We start from the raw sequence: 17,101 nt of genomic DNA on the forward strand, positions 1-17,101 counted from the left end.
TCCATGGATCTGCCTGCCTGACTCCCACCTGTATTTGTATTGTCTCTTGTCTCTGAGGGTGAGGTTCACCTGGCTAAAAGCAAATGTTTGTGTTCAAACCAGTCCCCCTGCTTATGTTTGCAGTCAGTGGAAAGGAATAGGCACTTATTTACTTATTTAACAGGGACAGTTCACCACAATCAGTTTTAGAAATCTCTGTTGGGGCATGAATAATGTGCTATAGAAGTGCTTTTCTTTTTTTGACTGATCGTGCAGGAGTGTAGATGAAAGGCTCAGTGTATATATACACCTGCATTTAGCCAAGTGAAATTTACATTCAACATGTTTGATCCCTAATTTGTCTTGCAAGATTTGTTCTTTCTCTTCTGTGTGCATGTATAAATCTACATGCTGTGTAAGACACTGACAGGAGACAGTGATGCAGCCTTTTTAGTAATTGAAGATTTTCATATAAAAATTAGGCATTTCTGAAAATGTTGCAGGTTTCCATGGGATCCAGCTGGAATAGAAAAGAGGCTGAAGCAACTTTTTTTTTTTTTATCCTGGTTTTCCTTAATGAATATAAAATCTCTTTAGTTGTATTTTCTTCAGGTTTTATGTAGACTGTACACCTGCACCAGCTAGATTTGTTGTTACTGCATGATTTTTAGCATAATGCTGTTCTCCAAGAACATACTGACCTCAGTCAAAGTAGACAATAGTCTCTTGGCTCCAGACATTAATAGCAGCAGCTGTGGTGAACTTCACTGTAGGTCCAGTCCTTCCAAAGGAATAGTGAGGGTCCAGCCAACCCGAGGATGTAGCTATAGTGTAACCATGCCACAGATTTTACAGTTACAATACACAGAAAGCAGTGAAGACAGCTTTCTAGTCTCTCTGTGTCTGAGACCACAGAATGTCTCTGTATTGTAGGAGAAAAGAAGGTCATTGGGGTTCTTTGTTCAGAAATTATGTCACTCTGCTTGGTGGTCGCATTGGGATGCTTTTTTTGTGGGAGTGACCTCCACAGACTTCTGAACTGTCAGTTCCATCCCTTATGATTATCTCTTGTGTGGCTTTGAATATTAATGGCACAAAGCCGTCCTTGTCTGCAGTGAGCACAATCCAAGAAGAGCCTACAAAAATTAAGAAAGAAGAAGAAAATGAGTGCACTGCTGTGGTTACATAAATGTAGAAGCACGTTTTTAAAAGTCAGTGAGCATGCAGGGAGAGCAGGGTTTCTTTTTGTGCACTAAAGCCTTATTACACTAATGACATTAAGGTCTGACAATCCATGCTCAACACACCTTTGTGCAAATGCAGTGAGGGGCTAAATGAAAGCTCTTGCAAGGTTTGAGGCATTTTGTCCCTTATCTAAATTAAGTTCAAACACAAGGTGCATCTTTGCTAGTTCTAATAAACTAAAAGTATCTTCATCTTCTGAAAACTCAGACAGCCTTTCAGCTGGCTTTTGTTCTAATGACATCTGCTTAGCCTTTTCACTCATCTGCTCTACCCAAATGATGAAGAGATTACAAAAATTGGAAAAGTTGCCAACAAAAATGATTGTGCTGTACTTGTTCTAGAAAGGAGTAGGGGTCTCCATCTCATTACCAAGATTGTCCCATATGTTTTCAAATTCACATAGCAAATAGAAGAAAGTTAAACCTTGAAGATGATTTACAAAAGATGATTTACAAAAGCTGCTACAGTAAAATTTCTTGTCTTTTAATTATTTATAGAGTCTTCTTCTAAAGAGAATGAACAAAATGTGAATTACATTTTTAATCCTTTTTTTTCTGAAAAGGGGACAAAATTTAAAAAACAAAAAACTTCAAAACCTTTTAGGTTCTCTTTCTGTATTGCCTAGAAGAAAATAAACCTCCCTCCACTTTTTTTTTTTTTTTTTTTACTTTTCTTAGCAAATTTGCTTAAAAATGAAGCTATATTTATTTTCTTTAGTAAGTCATCTGGCTTTCTTTCTTGCTGGATAATGTAGTTCTCATAGAAAAAAGTGAATTCTCTAATTTTTTTTTCCAGTTTGACACTGTATGAAAAAAAAAATCTGTGGCAAGTTAAAACCATTGGGGGAGCCTTTATATGACACACTTTCCTTAGAGCATGTGATTCTGTCATTATTGAGCAGGGGCATTAGCTGGGATTTGAGGGAAAGAAAGCTCTGTTAGGTTCTCTCTGTTATGTTGGGATTTTAGATTTTGGGATATAAAACTATTTTTGAAATGGAATGTGAAAAAAGGAACTGTAGAAAATTCAAATGAACCATTCTTATTTTTTTTGTCAGCCATAACAAAGCATCCTGGAGAAGGTAAATCTCCCCATCTTTAACTACTAACAGAGCACTTTTCCAGGCTGGTTGTGTGCTGTCATGTCACCTGTTACATCATAAGAAGATTGTCTTTCCAAACCACGGATCTTTAATCTTCTGCACTTAATACTTTTTTTCTAAATCTGAACAGCCTTCAGATTCTGTGAGCAGTGGCCCTGAAAGCGGAAGTTCTATGGTCTAAATGGATATTCCATTGTTCTTCAAATTGGTGAAGCATACTTTTGCATCAGACTCTTGGAATTATTTTCATCCATTGAAATGCTGGAAATTCTCAGTGTCATTGATAACACTTGCTTGAAAGCATATCACACGGAATATTTCAATGGAAAAACTGTGTGCAGTGTGCAGTACCCTTTTACTGTGAACAATTACTATGATGATATGCCAAAAAGAGAGACTCTTGTGTGCTGCTACCAGGGCACTACACAACAGTCTGAATTTAGCACAGGTAATGGTATTACAGTCCTGGACTTAAAGTGCAAACAATGAGGCCGAGCTTATTGCTCTTTCAACTCTGATGATCTTAACAGCATTGCTCTGGACATGAATTTGACTTACGGTTGTGAAGCTTTTCCCTCCAATCTATTAATGCTTAAGTGTTTACTCATAGTAAAAATGCCAGGCTGTCATTATAATACAAGCATGCTCTTCATTACATACCCTTTAATTATATAGTATTAAAGGATGGGAGTGATATTTTTAAACTTCACATTTAATATTTATGTCTTGTGTCAAAAGAAACTTTTAGGAATATTAGCAAGTACCATCTAGAATTGAATAAAGAGCTACACAACTGCTTCTGCTCCAAACCTTATAATTTTGCAGGATTTTGGTGTGTTTTAGAAAGATTCTTGTTTCAGTTTTTGTTTTTGCTGAAAGCATACAGAGTTATTATCAGAAAATCTGAACAGAAAGAGGGACACATTAGGATGATTCTGAGACATTATCTTTTTTGATATCTCTGAATTCTAATACATGAAATTGAGGAGACATGTTCTGCTAATTAAATATTCAACTGCTCTATAGAGCTGAAAATAGGTTTTCTCAGTTCCTTTGTTTATTACAGGCATTTATTTCCAAAATAAGAGCTGGAAATACAGGCCAAAAATGGGCTCCTCCTTGCCCTGCAGCACTGCATCTTGTTGCTGCAGAGGCCTGCTGGGAAATAGCTCAGGTCTCAACAGCAGGTAGAGTTTTTTCATATATGTTTCCATTACACTGCAATGTCAAGGAAGATTCCTGAAAAAAATATGGAACATGCATGTCCTTGTCTTCTGGAACAACCTTAGAAAGAGGATCATACTAGCCTGTGATGAGAAAAGCCATCAGGATCATTATAGAGAAATGACTAAGAAATGGCAGTTTGTGACACCCTCTCACCCTCTCCTGTGTGAGAGGGTGTCACACAGGAGCAGACAGGGACAAGGCAATTCAGAGGCCAGTCTGGGGCCAGGGCTCCTCTTTTACATCTGTCCTTATGAGTTAATCAGTGGTGGGTGGTAAAAATAGGAGACTGGCAAATAGGAACACTGGGCTTCATTTTTTATCTTACATTAAAATATTCCCAAATTCTACTTGATACACACACATACACACACACACACACACACACACACACACACACACACATATATATATATATAATATTCTGAGAGTGAATTTTTCTCCAACCTATACTCAGTTGTCAGGGCTGAGACATGCTAGTAGGGATGGGTGAAGCAAAAGTCCAAAAGGTTTCAGGAAAGCAATTCTGCTTCCAGGTAGCACAGTGTACTGATTATTTCCTCAGCCTTCCTTTGCAGAAGCACCTAACATATTACTCTGCTAATAGATAGTTTTGCAGTTACTTAGCATTTAAATGATTTCAAGATACTCTGCTCTATTTCAGACAAGGGAAAACACACACATGCCAAAAGAAGTTAGTTAGCTCAGTTTACTAAAGTCCGGGGTAATTATTCTATCACAAATGCCTCTTTTATATGCTAAAAATCTCAGGTGAAACCTGATAGCAGAAATAAAAAAAGAACATACCGTGTTTCATTTCAATAACAGGCAGATCAAACAGCTGCTGGACTAAACTCAAATGAATCTTGCCATCACAGAGGAGAACGTCTTTTGTTTCTTCAGTAACTGATCCATTTGAAAAGCTTTTCTTCATATCCATGTATGTAAAAGAAAATATCTTGTTAATGGGTTAGACATCGAGTCCAAGTACTTATAGCCATTCCTCTGCTCTTAGTCCTTTCAGTTCTTTAGTCATTTTGCCTTTTCTTTGTTGGTCTTTCCTACAGTTTATAGATGACATCATCAGGCAGGACCATTCTAAGCACAATCTCATCATCCCACATGAGGATAAAAATGCCTCTTTGGTTTTTGCTTGGTGAAGTTCTGCAGCTCAAAGCTGCCTCAGCCCTTTACGTGTATTACCCTGGGCTGGGCATCTGTGTGTCTGTTGGGCCTCCCTGCCTGAAGCCAGTTTAGTGGAAGGGAATGTATCATACCTGGAATAATGTTGATCCAGGTGCTGCCATAGTAAGTAAGTACTCTGCTCAGTTTCAGCTGTATGTGTGGGTGGGTTTGAGAGCCACTGGGCAGCTATTCCACCCTAGCAAAATAACCTCAGGGTTATTTTGGCACAGGGAGTATTGCAAAGAGACTGGACCTAGCAACAGTCTCTCTGAAAAGCTGTCACATCAAGGTAGCTTGGGAATCCTGTGACTTGCTTTGAGAGAGAGGGAATGCATGGATTTACAGCCTTGGAATTTGCTCTGATATTCACTGAAAAAACACACTTGAATATAAAGGTGGCTTGTTTGTGCTTCATGAAATTTAGGTCACCCTGAGAATCAACATCTTTGTGTTTCTTCTTTCTAGTTACTGCAAGGTGCAAGGACAAACACTGTTGAGCTACTATGGTCATGGAGTGGATATATATTTGAATTTACATTTTCCTGTCTGCTATCATTTAAAAGTCCTTTTAACACTGAGCATTTTCCAATGACTCAATGTCATTATGAAATAGATATGAATGAGACATTTTCTTCTAAATAATATTGCTAAATAATATTACTGTACTTAGTCCTGTGAAGTTCATTTTGTTCTTTCCATGCTTTCTCCCTGTGTAGTTCCATGTGTTATGTTTTGCTTTGTTTCTTTTTCTTTGACATCTTTATGCTTGCAATACCCCTGGATTTTACATATTTGTTATGAATGGACAGTCTATTTACCCAATTTCATAGACCCCTCTGTTTCATACATTCAAAAGGGATCCAAGGTAATATTTCAGAATGGGTTGACAGGATCTCATCTATCCCTACTCCTGTACTAGTCCTACTCTGTCTGTGTCTACTTCACACCCTTGAATTTTTCTTGCTAATGTAAAACTTACGGTTGAATTAATTCACAACTGCATCTTCAATTTGTGTGCACAGTAATCTAACTCTGACAAAATAAATGTCTCTTGTAATGCTCATCTTCATTTCTAATTGTGCTATCTTTTAACAGTTGCTCTCTGTGAACAGTGCTTTTTTGCTGTGTAACAACCTTTCTAAATCAATCCCTTTCACTTTTCTGTACACAATATCTGTGCTGTCATGCAACTACATTGAATTCTGTAAATCAGAATGTCTGGTGACTGTTGCAATTGTCTTTTCCCCCACTCTGCTATAAATTGCTCATGCAGACAGTCTATGGCTTATTGCTATTTATTTATTTATTTATTTATTTATTTATGATTGATTGATTGATTTTATACATAAGAACAATAAAAATATCTTTCCATTAAAAACATGAACTTTCCAACTTTTAAAGGTCTTCTCATCTTTTTTTCCACATTTAAAACAACCAGAAATTTGCTGGTGCATAACAAATAAAGGACATACCTAAGGAATACATCAAGGAAGTATAATTTTCTTAGTCATAAGTCTATAGCAACTTTTTGTTACAGCTATAACTATATAAGAAAAGTTTATTTTGTAATTTTTAGGTATTTAGGTATTTCCAAGTTAGTACTACAGTACTATACTCTATTGAGTCTAAACACACCTGAAACTCAATGGGCTGAATGTTCAGCAGTGAGTGTGTGCTTTGCACAGGCATTGCAAAGGTGCTCTTTGCCTGTGCAGGTATTTGTGCAAAGCTTTGTCATTGCAGCAGATTGTGGACTAGCACATCTAACAACTATTTTATTTTCCCGAGTTCAGATTGGAATAGCAGAGTTTATTCAAACTGTAACTTCAGTTCATGAATTATAGTAAAAGATGGACTGTACATGAGACAAGCTAATCGCCTTGACCCAAGTGGTCCATTTTTCATGTAGATACGCTTCAACGCAAGGATTATCAGGAAATAATCTAGCTGACTTGAAATCAGTTAAATGGAAATGTATACTCAAGATGACTTTGTTCAAATTTGTTTCCTACATAGCATTGCACATTATTATTGGAACAGCCATTGGAAGTGGAAGATATTTTTGTATACACAAAACTGCACAACACCTATTTTTTATCCTAAACAGTTTTTCAAGTACAGACCTGAAAGATCAAGTCTCAGTTGTGTGTCTTTTCATCGCTTGTCAGTGTTAATATGAGCTATTTTCTCTGTCATATGCTTCTGTTTATAATGATGAACATAATCATCTTTTACATTTATTTTTGATTTCTTTACAAATTCTGTCAGGTCAAGAATCTTTCTCTGTTATAATCTAATTATTTAGCCTTTTTTGTTTAATGCTTAGTTTAAGTGATGATAATGTGCCTTCTCATGGAGGAATGTGTTCACACATGTCATATCACAGATTAACTTATTTAAACCTCTACCTTGTTGTAAGGCAGGAAACTCTTAGTATCTCCTTTTTATAGATGATCATACCATTACACAGGGAGCTTAAGAGATTTAGTCAAGGTCATGGTAGTAATTTGTGACAGAGTTAAAGGTACAACTAAAAGCTTGCCTTGGTATTTCCCACTTTCATGCTGTAACCCAAAGACAATCTTCTAGCCAAATCTAGATTTAATCCACCTCTTCCCAAAATCCATGTCTGTTTTAGCTATGTTGTTATTTATCTCCAGTAAGAATCAAAGGACTTGAAATTCCGAGATTAAAATCCCTTGTGTTAGTTGCTTTATCCTAGAACAAACTTTACTGGTGGACTAAGAACATGTTAATCACAGAAGAAACAAATATATTTCCACATACATAGTGTATATTTTCAGATTAAGTTTCTTTAGCCAACTTCCTGTAGCATGTCAAGTCCAACTCTCCCTCAACAAAAAACCAGCAAAAAGAAACGGTTAATTCAATAATTGTTTTCCCTCACCCATGTCAGCCTGCCCAGATCAGATTTTATAGCCTATAAAGGGTGTTCTGGGCAGCAGCCAGCCCATCACAGCAGTGCCAAACTGTCTTTCAAACTCACATTTTGGATTGCAAAATGTAAGACAAAAACATCATTTACTAAGGCAAAAGGGTTCCTGGATGAGATGTTATATATCTCATGTATGTGCAGTTTTCATACTGCACAGTAAGTGAATGTGCCTTCTCTCCCTTTTTTGAACCCCACTGAGCAGTCAGCTGGAGCTGGTTCTGCCTCTTGACCTTTTCTTCATTTGTCTTGTATTTCCTAATGTGTTGCCTACACTCCCCTACATGCTGAGATCATCTTAATGACCTCAAATTCAACAACTGATGAAACAGTGAGGTAAATGAGAGTGTGCTACCAATCAGAATTGTGTTTATTGACACTGGGTTAGCGACCAGTTAAAGTCTCAATGTGTTCTTCTTGCCCATGGATGTCTTGGAATGTAAAATGTTTTCCAGATGAGACCTGTCAGCTGTGTGCCCAGTGCTCATTACCTGCTGAAGGATATACCTCACTGATGTGCCCACACACTGCCTTCATTCTTTCCATAACACTATTGTATTTTAAATTCACAGTCATCTTGTAGTCACATAACATGTACAAAAGCAGAAAATTCATCTCTTAATCCCAGAATATATTACTATGCACTTTATATTAGTTCATTTCATTAATTTCAATCCTTTTTTTAAAATTTATTTTAGATGTTAAATAATAGTCATCAATTTACAAGTGTGAAATCCTGATCTTTTACTGAAAATATTACTGACTTTATGTCATATGCAGATTTTATAAGCATAACTCAGCAGATCATTAATAAAACTTTTAGATGACACTGAAAATCCATCATGAGAAAATCCACTAGTAATTTTTTCCATTTTCTTCTATATTGCTATAACTATTACTATCTCCATTGCAGCTAATTCCTTAACCATCTTATTTTTCTTCTATTAATCCCTTTTCTCTGCTGTTGAACAAATAATTTCCCCTGTGGCATCATTTCAAGTACTGTACTGAATTACAGGTATTTTAAATATTCTTCATCTCCTTTGTGTTAATAATCTGTTCTTTTATAAGGGAAAGGTATCATATTAGTACATGCATTGTACAGTGAATAGTGCTGTAATTGTCTAGGATTCTGTTTTATTTCTTTACACCCTTGATTTCAACTGTGTTGTGCTCCACTGGTGATTTCAAGTTTGATGCCTTAGTACCCATTAGTCAGCTTGCTTTTACCTTGCCCCCATATTCATTGTGAAGTACGAGAAAAAACTAGTAGATTAGCAAGATGTGGGAGTTCTGTCCCAGAAGACAATGAAAAGACACTTAAACAGCTAAGGAAGAGAGCATTGAAGAGGAAGGAGAATTATGATTTATGTTCTCATTGTGCCTTGTGCAGCATTGCCACAGGTAGTGTTCATTAGGTCTGACAGCTTGCACTGCTGCCCTTCCCTGTCATTATTTCTACTGTTGCTGTGATTCCTACCTGCTTTTTGGTAGATTCTCTTTTTATTGTGATGGAGGTATTTATATCTTTCCTTTTCTTACCCTTATGTGGGACATTCCAATTGCAACCTTAATTAACCTGGCAGAGAAGCATAAGCCTGTAAAATGTTTATCCTGGAAGAGATCTGAGGTGCTCAGAGGTGCTTAAATCCCAGTGCAGTTTGCGTTTATAGGGCACATCAAAATTCCTGATGACACGATGCTGGGATTTCTCTCCTCCTGGCTCTCTGCTAATAGTTCTGCAACTACTGTTTCAGGTGTATTGTCATCTAAGATACACTTTTTGTGCTTGTGCTTCCATGATCTTTATGTATGATCTCTACTTTGTGCAGTATGATAACTTGGCTTCATTGTTGACATTGCATGTTGCTTTCCTTTTGCACCTGCATATCCAACAAACAAATCATCTGCTCTAACAAAAGGAATTGTGTCTCCTCTACAGCCCCTGCTTGTCTGCTATTGATCAGTTTCAGAACACTGTTGACAGAATTTGTTAATAACAAATTCCTCAACCTCTGTTCAAAATGTTATCCCTGCATTAATCACACAAATTCCTCAACCTTTGCTCAAAATGTTATCCATGCATTAATCACACTTTCTCTTGACTACTGCAGGTCTTTCTTTTACAGTCATCCTAAATCTCTTGTTTCTAAATTTCAGGATAGCTGACTAGTTTCTTACTCCAGGGAGCAGTCATATCAGCTTCCTCTTCCATCATTTTCATGACTTACTTTCTATTGCTCAACCCGAGTCAAGATTGCCCTTTGGATTTCAGAAGGGTTCATGGTCTTATTACAGCTCATCATTTCAGCCTGGTCTTCACTGATTTTACTGTGCCCTCCTTATATTCCCCTTCTTTACATCATGTATTTCTATCAGAGCTTCACTGCCATATGTTTGGATCCTTTCTGTTCATCTCCCAGATATGTGTAAAAAGAAAAAAACCACGTTATTTTGTAGCTGACGTTTGCAGCTGGCAATAAAGTTTCCCATAGAAAATTGTATGAAGATACTATAAAAGTACAAATTCACTCATGTACAATTATTGGTCGGTGCTAAGAAAAGAAAGTCATTGTGACTAATTGCTGAAACGTTATTATTTCCTGTTTAATTATGCAATATATGCTATGAGTGATATAAACTTTTGACATCATACTGCTTGTGAACAAAATGTAGGAGTTTAAAGATATTCTTCAGATTAAGATGAATGTTATTCCTCCTGGAGAGCTTTGCCTAAATGCCTTTAATTTGAGATTCAGATTGGCTTTATTTCCACTGTAATTAGCTTTTGAATGAGACTAGTTTAAATATTCTGCAGCTGTTTCTTTTCTGGAGGAAAGGGATGATAAAAGTATCTTTTTGCAAAATGAAACAGAAAAAAATCTGTGACAAATCGTCTTTTTTTTATCTTTTTAAATAATGTCTTCTTATTTCATTTGTCTGTCTGCCCTCCCACATTCCTCTGACTCACAAACCTGTATGTGATGAAAGAGCAATAATATTTGCTTTTCAGGGTTGAATGATCAAGTTACCTCTGGTGGCTGAATGCTATTACAAAAGTGATAGTGCAGTGACATTTCCAAAGTGTGAATGATCGTGGTTTTCTTCTATGGCTATGGGCTACAAAGAATACAAATTTAGCACTGCATAGATGTGACTTCAGAGGAGTTACAGGCAGACTTGCACTAGCAGGATAAACAAAGGTTTTGAAGACTGTTAAATGAGAAAACATTATGAATTATTAAGTAATTAATGTTTTTATTTTTTTCGTTTTCTAAGCAGAACAGGAAGTACACATAAATATGTCAATAATGCTTCTGCACAACACTGTTCATAATTGATCATTAATTATTGCTACATTTTTAACCATTATATTTTAAACTTTCATTTTATTTTTTAAATGTATAAATATAGTTATGCAGTTCTGATCATTATATTCTTTAATGCAATAGATTTCTCAATCAAGATTGAGCCTCTGCTGTCCTGGGGGTTATAGAGACACTTAAGAAGACATGCACTTAGCACAAAGAGATGGAAGATAATGGCCATATTATTGACTGGACTGCAGTTTTCCTAAAGCTTAGAAAGATTTCCACTGGCTGATATTTATATCATAAGGCAATAAAGCTATTTCCTGACTTTTTGCTCTGTGAACACAGTGTCTGGCTGGAACCCACAGCCCAGCTGGTCTCTGAGCTCACAGTGCACTAAACAACTCCTGAAGGAGGAACAAGGTTCAGATGTCTGAATATAAACTAATCAAAACAACTATTTCTCTAAAAATTATTAGCTGCCTATGAAGCAAATATTTCCCTGTCTGTCTGTAGACCTTTCTGCCAAGTCTATTTTTCATTATTTTTTGGCATCATGCTGTGATCTTGTTAGATTTCAGAAGAGGGGCTGAACTGTACAAGGCATTAGTCGAGACTTCCCCAGGAAAGCTGTGTGTGGGAAGGCATTAGTGGCACTTTTTCCAAGTCATTGTAATGTGGTACTAGCAGTGCTTGCTGCTGGCTTAATATGAAACTAACCTGTTCAGGTAAATAAGTACTCCTTTCTAAACATAGTTTTTCTAGCAGTATTTTAGAAGCACCTAATTTTTTGGTTGTTCTTTCCAAAGAAAAATAACAGGTTAGCTAATTCTTACTTCTTCTGCAAGCACGTGCACAGCGACTTCAGATCTTAGATTAATCTTACATGTCACAAATAAAACTTCTCTTGGGAAAGGTTAATCCAATTGACTCCTAGAAACAGGGCTGCTTGCTAAATAAATAAGTTGATTTATGTTAAGAAATCAAAATTAATTTGAACATACTGGAGAACAGAAGGGCTTGCTTCTTGGCCAATAAAATCCTAAATTATTTAAAATAGACATGCAACTTTTCCACCAGAATTTATATAATGTGTTTGAGTTAAATTATTGACTAATTCAGATCAAAATCTTTGCTTTTATCCAGACAACCTAACTCACCAGAATCTGTTTAAATGCCAAGTAAACGCTTGCTAGAAAGTAATGGCCATGATTGAATTGAGTCACCATTCCCTTAATGACTGTTTAAGGAGGGGTTCTTTGATGTCTGTATGGATTCCTTTAAAGTTAAAATTTTCTTCATCATCATCACAATGCAGTGTATTATTTTGACATAATGCTGCTTATGTTGCAGTAGATAAGAATGCATTTATAATTGACATCTACATCCTGAAAAAGATACCAGTTTTATCACTACCATCAGCATGTTCAAAAATCTGATCAGTATAATGCTGGTATTCCTGTGAATAATATTAAAAACAGTAGATAGAAATAATTACCCAACCTACATTCCTTAGTTGAAATTCTTATTGAAGCCAGGAGAAAATTTGCCAAAACAAGGGTAGATAGGAACATGATGGTTTGAAATTTTTATATTTATTTAATGAAATCATAATTACATATTGATGTATTGGAAGGTTTTTGTTTGTTTGTGGTTTTTTTTTTTTTCAGAAAATTTTAAGTGGCTATGTCTTTTACAAATTGAGTACATCTTATTTTGCAAAGAATAGTGTTGAGAAATCAAAGCAGAAATAAGCCAAATTCATGTGATGTCCATTTAAATTTTCCATAAATTGAGATTCAATACTTTGTTTTAGTCTTCCTGTGAGTCTGGCTATCTTCAGACTCTGGACTTGAGCTCAGGTTTAAATTGATTACATTTCAGGTGAGCTACTGTAGCCCCCCATTCATCAGCTTATCTCTGCACTAAACTAAAATATAAGCCTTTTGTAGATTAACAACTCTGGCTCTGTTCTCTCTGACAGATGCACACAAAATCAGCTAGTGTCTAGCACAAGACAATTGTGCATGATCAAAGAATAAACAGACAAATCTCCCATGTTAAGTATCCTCTAAACTATCCAGATCATCCTGAGTTGTCATTCCAAGGACAAATTATAATTCCATTTTAAATTAAGCTTGATGCCAAACCTAGGTGATATTTCTTACGGGTTGATAAGAATAAACTGCATCCTCTTGGTTTAAAGCTAAATAAGTGCAAGATTGTTTATAATTTGGATCCTATCACAGTATTTCTAAGCTGACAAAATGTTACCTGGTAGGTGACATGCACGACAGGCGGTTCCTGGGAGCACGGATAGGCTAAAGATATCCTCCTCCCGTTCCTAGCGAAGTCTGATATTTCGGAAAGACTCAGCTGTAACTCATTGAAACTGCCACAAAGTCTCTCTAAATTTCTAGATATGTGGCTCATTCCCCTTTCACTTGGCAAATTGTTGTTTTTAGGAGAATTTGATGCTTCTTGGATCACACTGAACTGCACTTTAGGGGATGTTGGTCTGCTGGAAATCCTGCTAGGTGATCCAAAACCACGAAGAGACACTGAGCGATTCATAGGTTCAGCATCCAATGTTTCCAAGGCCACCGAGGAGTCACCTGGGAGCCTTTTTTCATCCAGGTCACTCACACTTGATGAAGAGCTCTGCTCATAACTAGGGCTCTTTACTTCTTCAATGAGTCTTCTCCTGCCACTTGGAGACTGAATAACTGTGCTTCTTGGTATTAACAACTCCCTGCTTTGAGGTTGGTCTTCTGTAGCAAGGTTCTCAAAGAATTTTCTTTTCCCAGGTATATTAACAGAGGATTCAAAGTTATAAAACATATTCTGCTTAGTCTCAGGCAATGCTGAAGAATTTTCTTCCAGCATCAATTCTTTGACCATAAGACGCATTACATACCTGTCTGAACTTGAAGATGGAATGAGATTAGGATCAGGGAACCTCTGCTTGCCAATCAGAATCAATAAGAGTTTATCTGTTAAAAAGCATAGGCCCTTTGGTCTTTCATTTTTTTCCAGCTGGATTTGTTGAATGTGAGGCATGGAGGAAGAGGTTACTGAATACACCAGAACAATATTAGAAGTATTAGAGGCTACTGCCACAACCTGAGCTCTAAGGTCAAAAGCCATTATATCAGGAACCAGAATACCTGGGATGGTGACTTTTCTGGTGGTCGTTACCTTCCTCTCAAAAGTCACCAAGATCAAGTGAGAAGAATCTTGACCATTTGTTGCTGCAGAGTCTTTGCGTTTCAGAGTAATGAGAGGACTGGGATCAGAGCGACGGTGGTTTGCAAGGATATGGGTCAAATCCACAGGACCTGATGAAGAAGAAGCAACTGAATCAACACCTGATCTGTCTGAATCTATGGACTTTCTTCGTGTGTCCATGGAGTATTCCTCATCACCAAGCACCAAAGCAGACTGTGAGATTAAAGAAACAGCTTCTGTACCAGAGGGCACATCAAATGCAATGCCTGCATTGAAACCACAAATGTTATCTAAAGGAAGCTCAGTAGCTACGGCAATTTGGAAATCCAGAGTGGCTTCTATAGCACAGATATAACCTCCCACATCAAAAACTGGGCAAAAGGAGCAGATATTTAGAGTTTTCTGGGCATTATCCCATATGTAGGAGTGCAGGGTACTGCCTATAGCAACTACTAAACGATTACCATCCTTAGTCCAGCAAGCACAGTGGATGAGTCCGCTGCTTTTGATCTCTGCTTTAACCCGCGTATTGTCAGTACGAACGGCATACAAGACTGAAGCATCTCGTTTTGTAAGCACAGCCAAAACCTCCTTCTTTGGATGCCAGACACAGCCCTGAGAAAGCAGTGGAAACGGCTCACCAACTTCACAAGTCTGAGAAATCAAGGGCTTTTTCTTCTCTGCACTGCTGTAGACCAGCTGCCAAATGCTTACGTGCTTCTTGTGCTGAACAGCGAGCAGAGCTGGGGTGTCTGTAGAGCAATATGGGCCCCAGGAAAGCCCATGCACATGTTCAAATTGACCAAGAATGCTTGAGTCTCCAAACTTCAGCTCTCCATTTTGATAGTATAAAGTAGTCAGTATCACTTGCTTCCCATCTGTCCAGGCAATTCCATGCACAGGGTGGATAGCTTGATATAAAGCATTGAGGCCAGTTCTCAGCAGCTTTGCCTTTCCCAGATCCATCTTTTAGGCTTTCTTTCTAATGGCGATTGTTCCAAAATAGAGAATCCATGGAATTCACTTGCAGATCACCATGAGAAAGTTTTTTTCTCATGTTTCCTTTCCTTCCTTTCCAGAATCAAGCTGCTAATTTTCTGCTAATAATCCAAGAGTCTATATTGTGAACTCCTCAGTAGGCCTGCAGCTGCTCTTCTAAGTATAAATCCATGTCAAAGCTGCTTTGGCTATGTCTTTTCCTGGGAGGAGTTATCATCTTCATGTGATTGCTAACAAGGTTTAACCAATTACTGTGCGTTTTCGTAGAAGGCTATTTTTAACTCTTCAGTGCTGGGAATATATTTAAAAATAACACTAATACCCTGACCTTCAGTGAATGAAGGTCTTTACCAAAGAGAGATATCATACACTGGTAAGCCCAAGTATTAAGCTACAGCCTGAAATAATGACCTGACACTTCTTGCAGCCAGCCTTTGAAGGATGAAATAAGATTTAAACATAACTGAGAACTGTACAAGGCAGATTGCAATCTGTGATGGACAGCATCTTTCAAAGAGACAAGATCTGAAATGGATATGAAAGGAAACTAGAAAAAGGAAATCATGCTCTGTTCTGTTAGTAGTTACAAAAGAATGGAGGAAGGTGAGATTTAAAAAAAAACAAACCCCCAAACTAAAAAACCCCAAGTACATAGTTGAGAAGCAAAGAGAGCTGATTAGTGGTTAGTGTTCATTTTACTGGGACATACTTTGTAACAAGAAATATATATTGAGTTCTTTCTTTCCCAGCCTCCCATAATGAGGCTGTTCCCTCATTATACAGACTGAATGCAGAGAGGAAACAAAAAATTTCATGTTTTTCCTAACCCTGCATTTTCCACAATATGTAACATAACATCATGAAAGATCCTTGAGTTGTCAAAGACCAAAAAACCCAACCAATAAATTGCTGTAGCACAGTGGGGCCGTGGGAGGATACAGCAGTTTGGGTGGGCTGAGTTGTTTCAGGCCCAGAGCTGGGTCAGATGGACTGCCTTGGGTGTCTCCATCCTTCCCTTCTCAGCACAGCCCTCTCTGGGGTTAGCTTGGACAGAGTGTGTGTATGGCTGAGCACAAATAGTCAGGGTGGGATAAATTAAATATAAGCAACCATTTCTATTTTCAGTGCCCCAGCATATCTCAGACAGCCACACTGAGCTGGCAGGTACAACATAGGACTTAGAGAAGTGTAGTACCATTCTGGGGTGGCAGCTGGCAACAAAGAGATGATCCCCAGATAGTCCCTGGGCTGCCTAAGATGGCATTAGAAGCTTATAAGTAGGTAACTGAATCCCATCCTCAGCATCTTTCTGTAATTCTTGTTTTGCCAGTGCATTTCCTTTCAGCTTCCATGTAACTTGTGTCTCTTGCTTTGCAAATTAACAAAAAGTGAATAAATTGGACCTGGGCAAAGATTTACAAGCTATCAATGTAATCACTGTGGTTAAAGATGCAAGACTTAGCAAGACACATTCTGCATCTTTAGCTCATTTATAGATCACATATTTGTATATTACCACCTGAGGAAAAACAAATGTCTTGTTGAAGGCAGTTGGACCTCTGTTGTAAGAATTTTTTTAATACTCTTTTTTCCAGGTTTATTTACTGAGGATGGTTATTACCACTAAAGAACTCCCAGATTGGTCTAATTATGTCACAGGCTCATTCACAGCTTTTTTTTTTTGCTTTTTTTTTTCTTTTGTGAATTATTTAATGAAGATTACATTCAAACTAAAAACTTTTTTATAGTCTTCAAGAAGAAGCCAGCAAGGATGACTGGAATAGGTAAAAATTAAAAAGCTAAATATGCAGGCTAGAAGATCCTTTTTTATGTAAGACTCGTAAATTCTTGGTCTGTTTCTTGTGATGTCTCTGT

At 37.3% G+C, this 17,101-nt stretch overlaps 1 protein-coding gene across 1 annotated transcript; it reads right to left on the reverse strand.

Moving 5' to 3' along the window:
• Positions 1-948: 948 nt before the first annotated feature.
• WDCP (WD repeat and coiled coil containing) lies at positions 949-15,193 on the reverse strand. The gene is made up of 3 exons (XM_053939331.1): positions 13,274-15,193; positions 4,358-4,478; positions 949-1,115 (listed from the first exon to the last, which is right to left on the reverse strand). The coding sequence occupies exons 1-3, from the start codon at positions 15,191-15,193 to the stop codon at positions 949-951; spliced, it is 2,208 nt and encodes a 735-aa protein (XP_053795306.1).
• Positions 15,194-17,101: the final 1,908 nt, after the last annotated feature.

The sequence above is a fragment of the Vidua chalybeata genome, chromosome 3 (assembly GCF_026979565.1).
Source record: "Vidua chalybeata isolate OUT-0048 chromosome 3, bVidCha1 merged haplotype, whole genome shotgun sequence".
NCBI lineage: Eukaryota > Metazoa > Chordata > Aves > Passeriformes > Viduidae > Vidua > Vidua chalybeata.

Bases quoted from the DNA above. Each gene is read 5' to 3' on its own strand.
- WDCP (XM_053939331.1), bottom strand. From the start codon at position 15,193: ATGGATCTGGGAAAGGCAAAGCTGCTGAGAACTGGCCTCAATGCTTTA. The intron at 4,479-13,273 runs GTAACATTTTGT...ATGGATATGAAG, and splicing joins TCGTGCATGTCACCTACCAG to AAAAGCTTTTCAAATGGATC. The intron at 1,116-4,357 runs GTATGTTCTTTT...TAATTTTTGTAG, and splicing joins TGTTATTGAAATGAAACACG to GCTCTTCTTGGATTGTGCTC.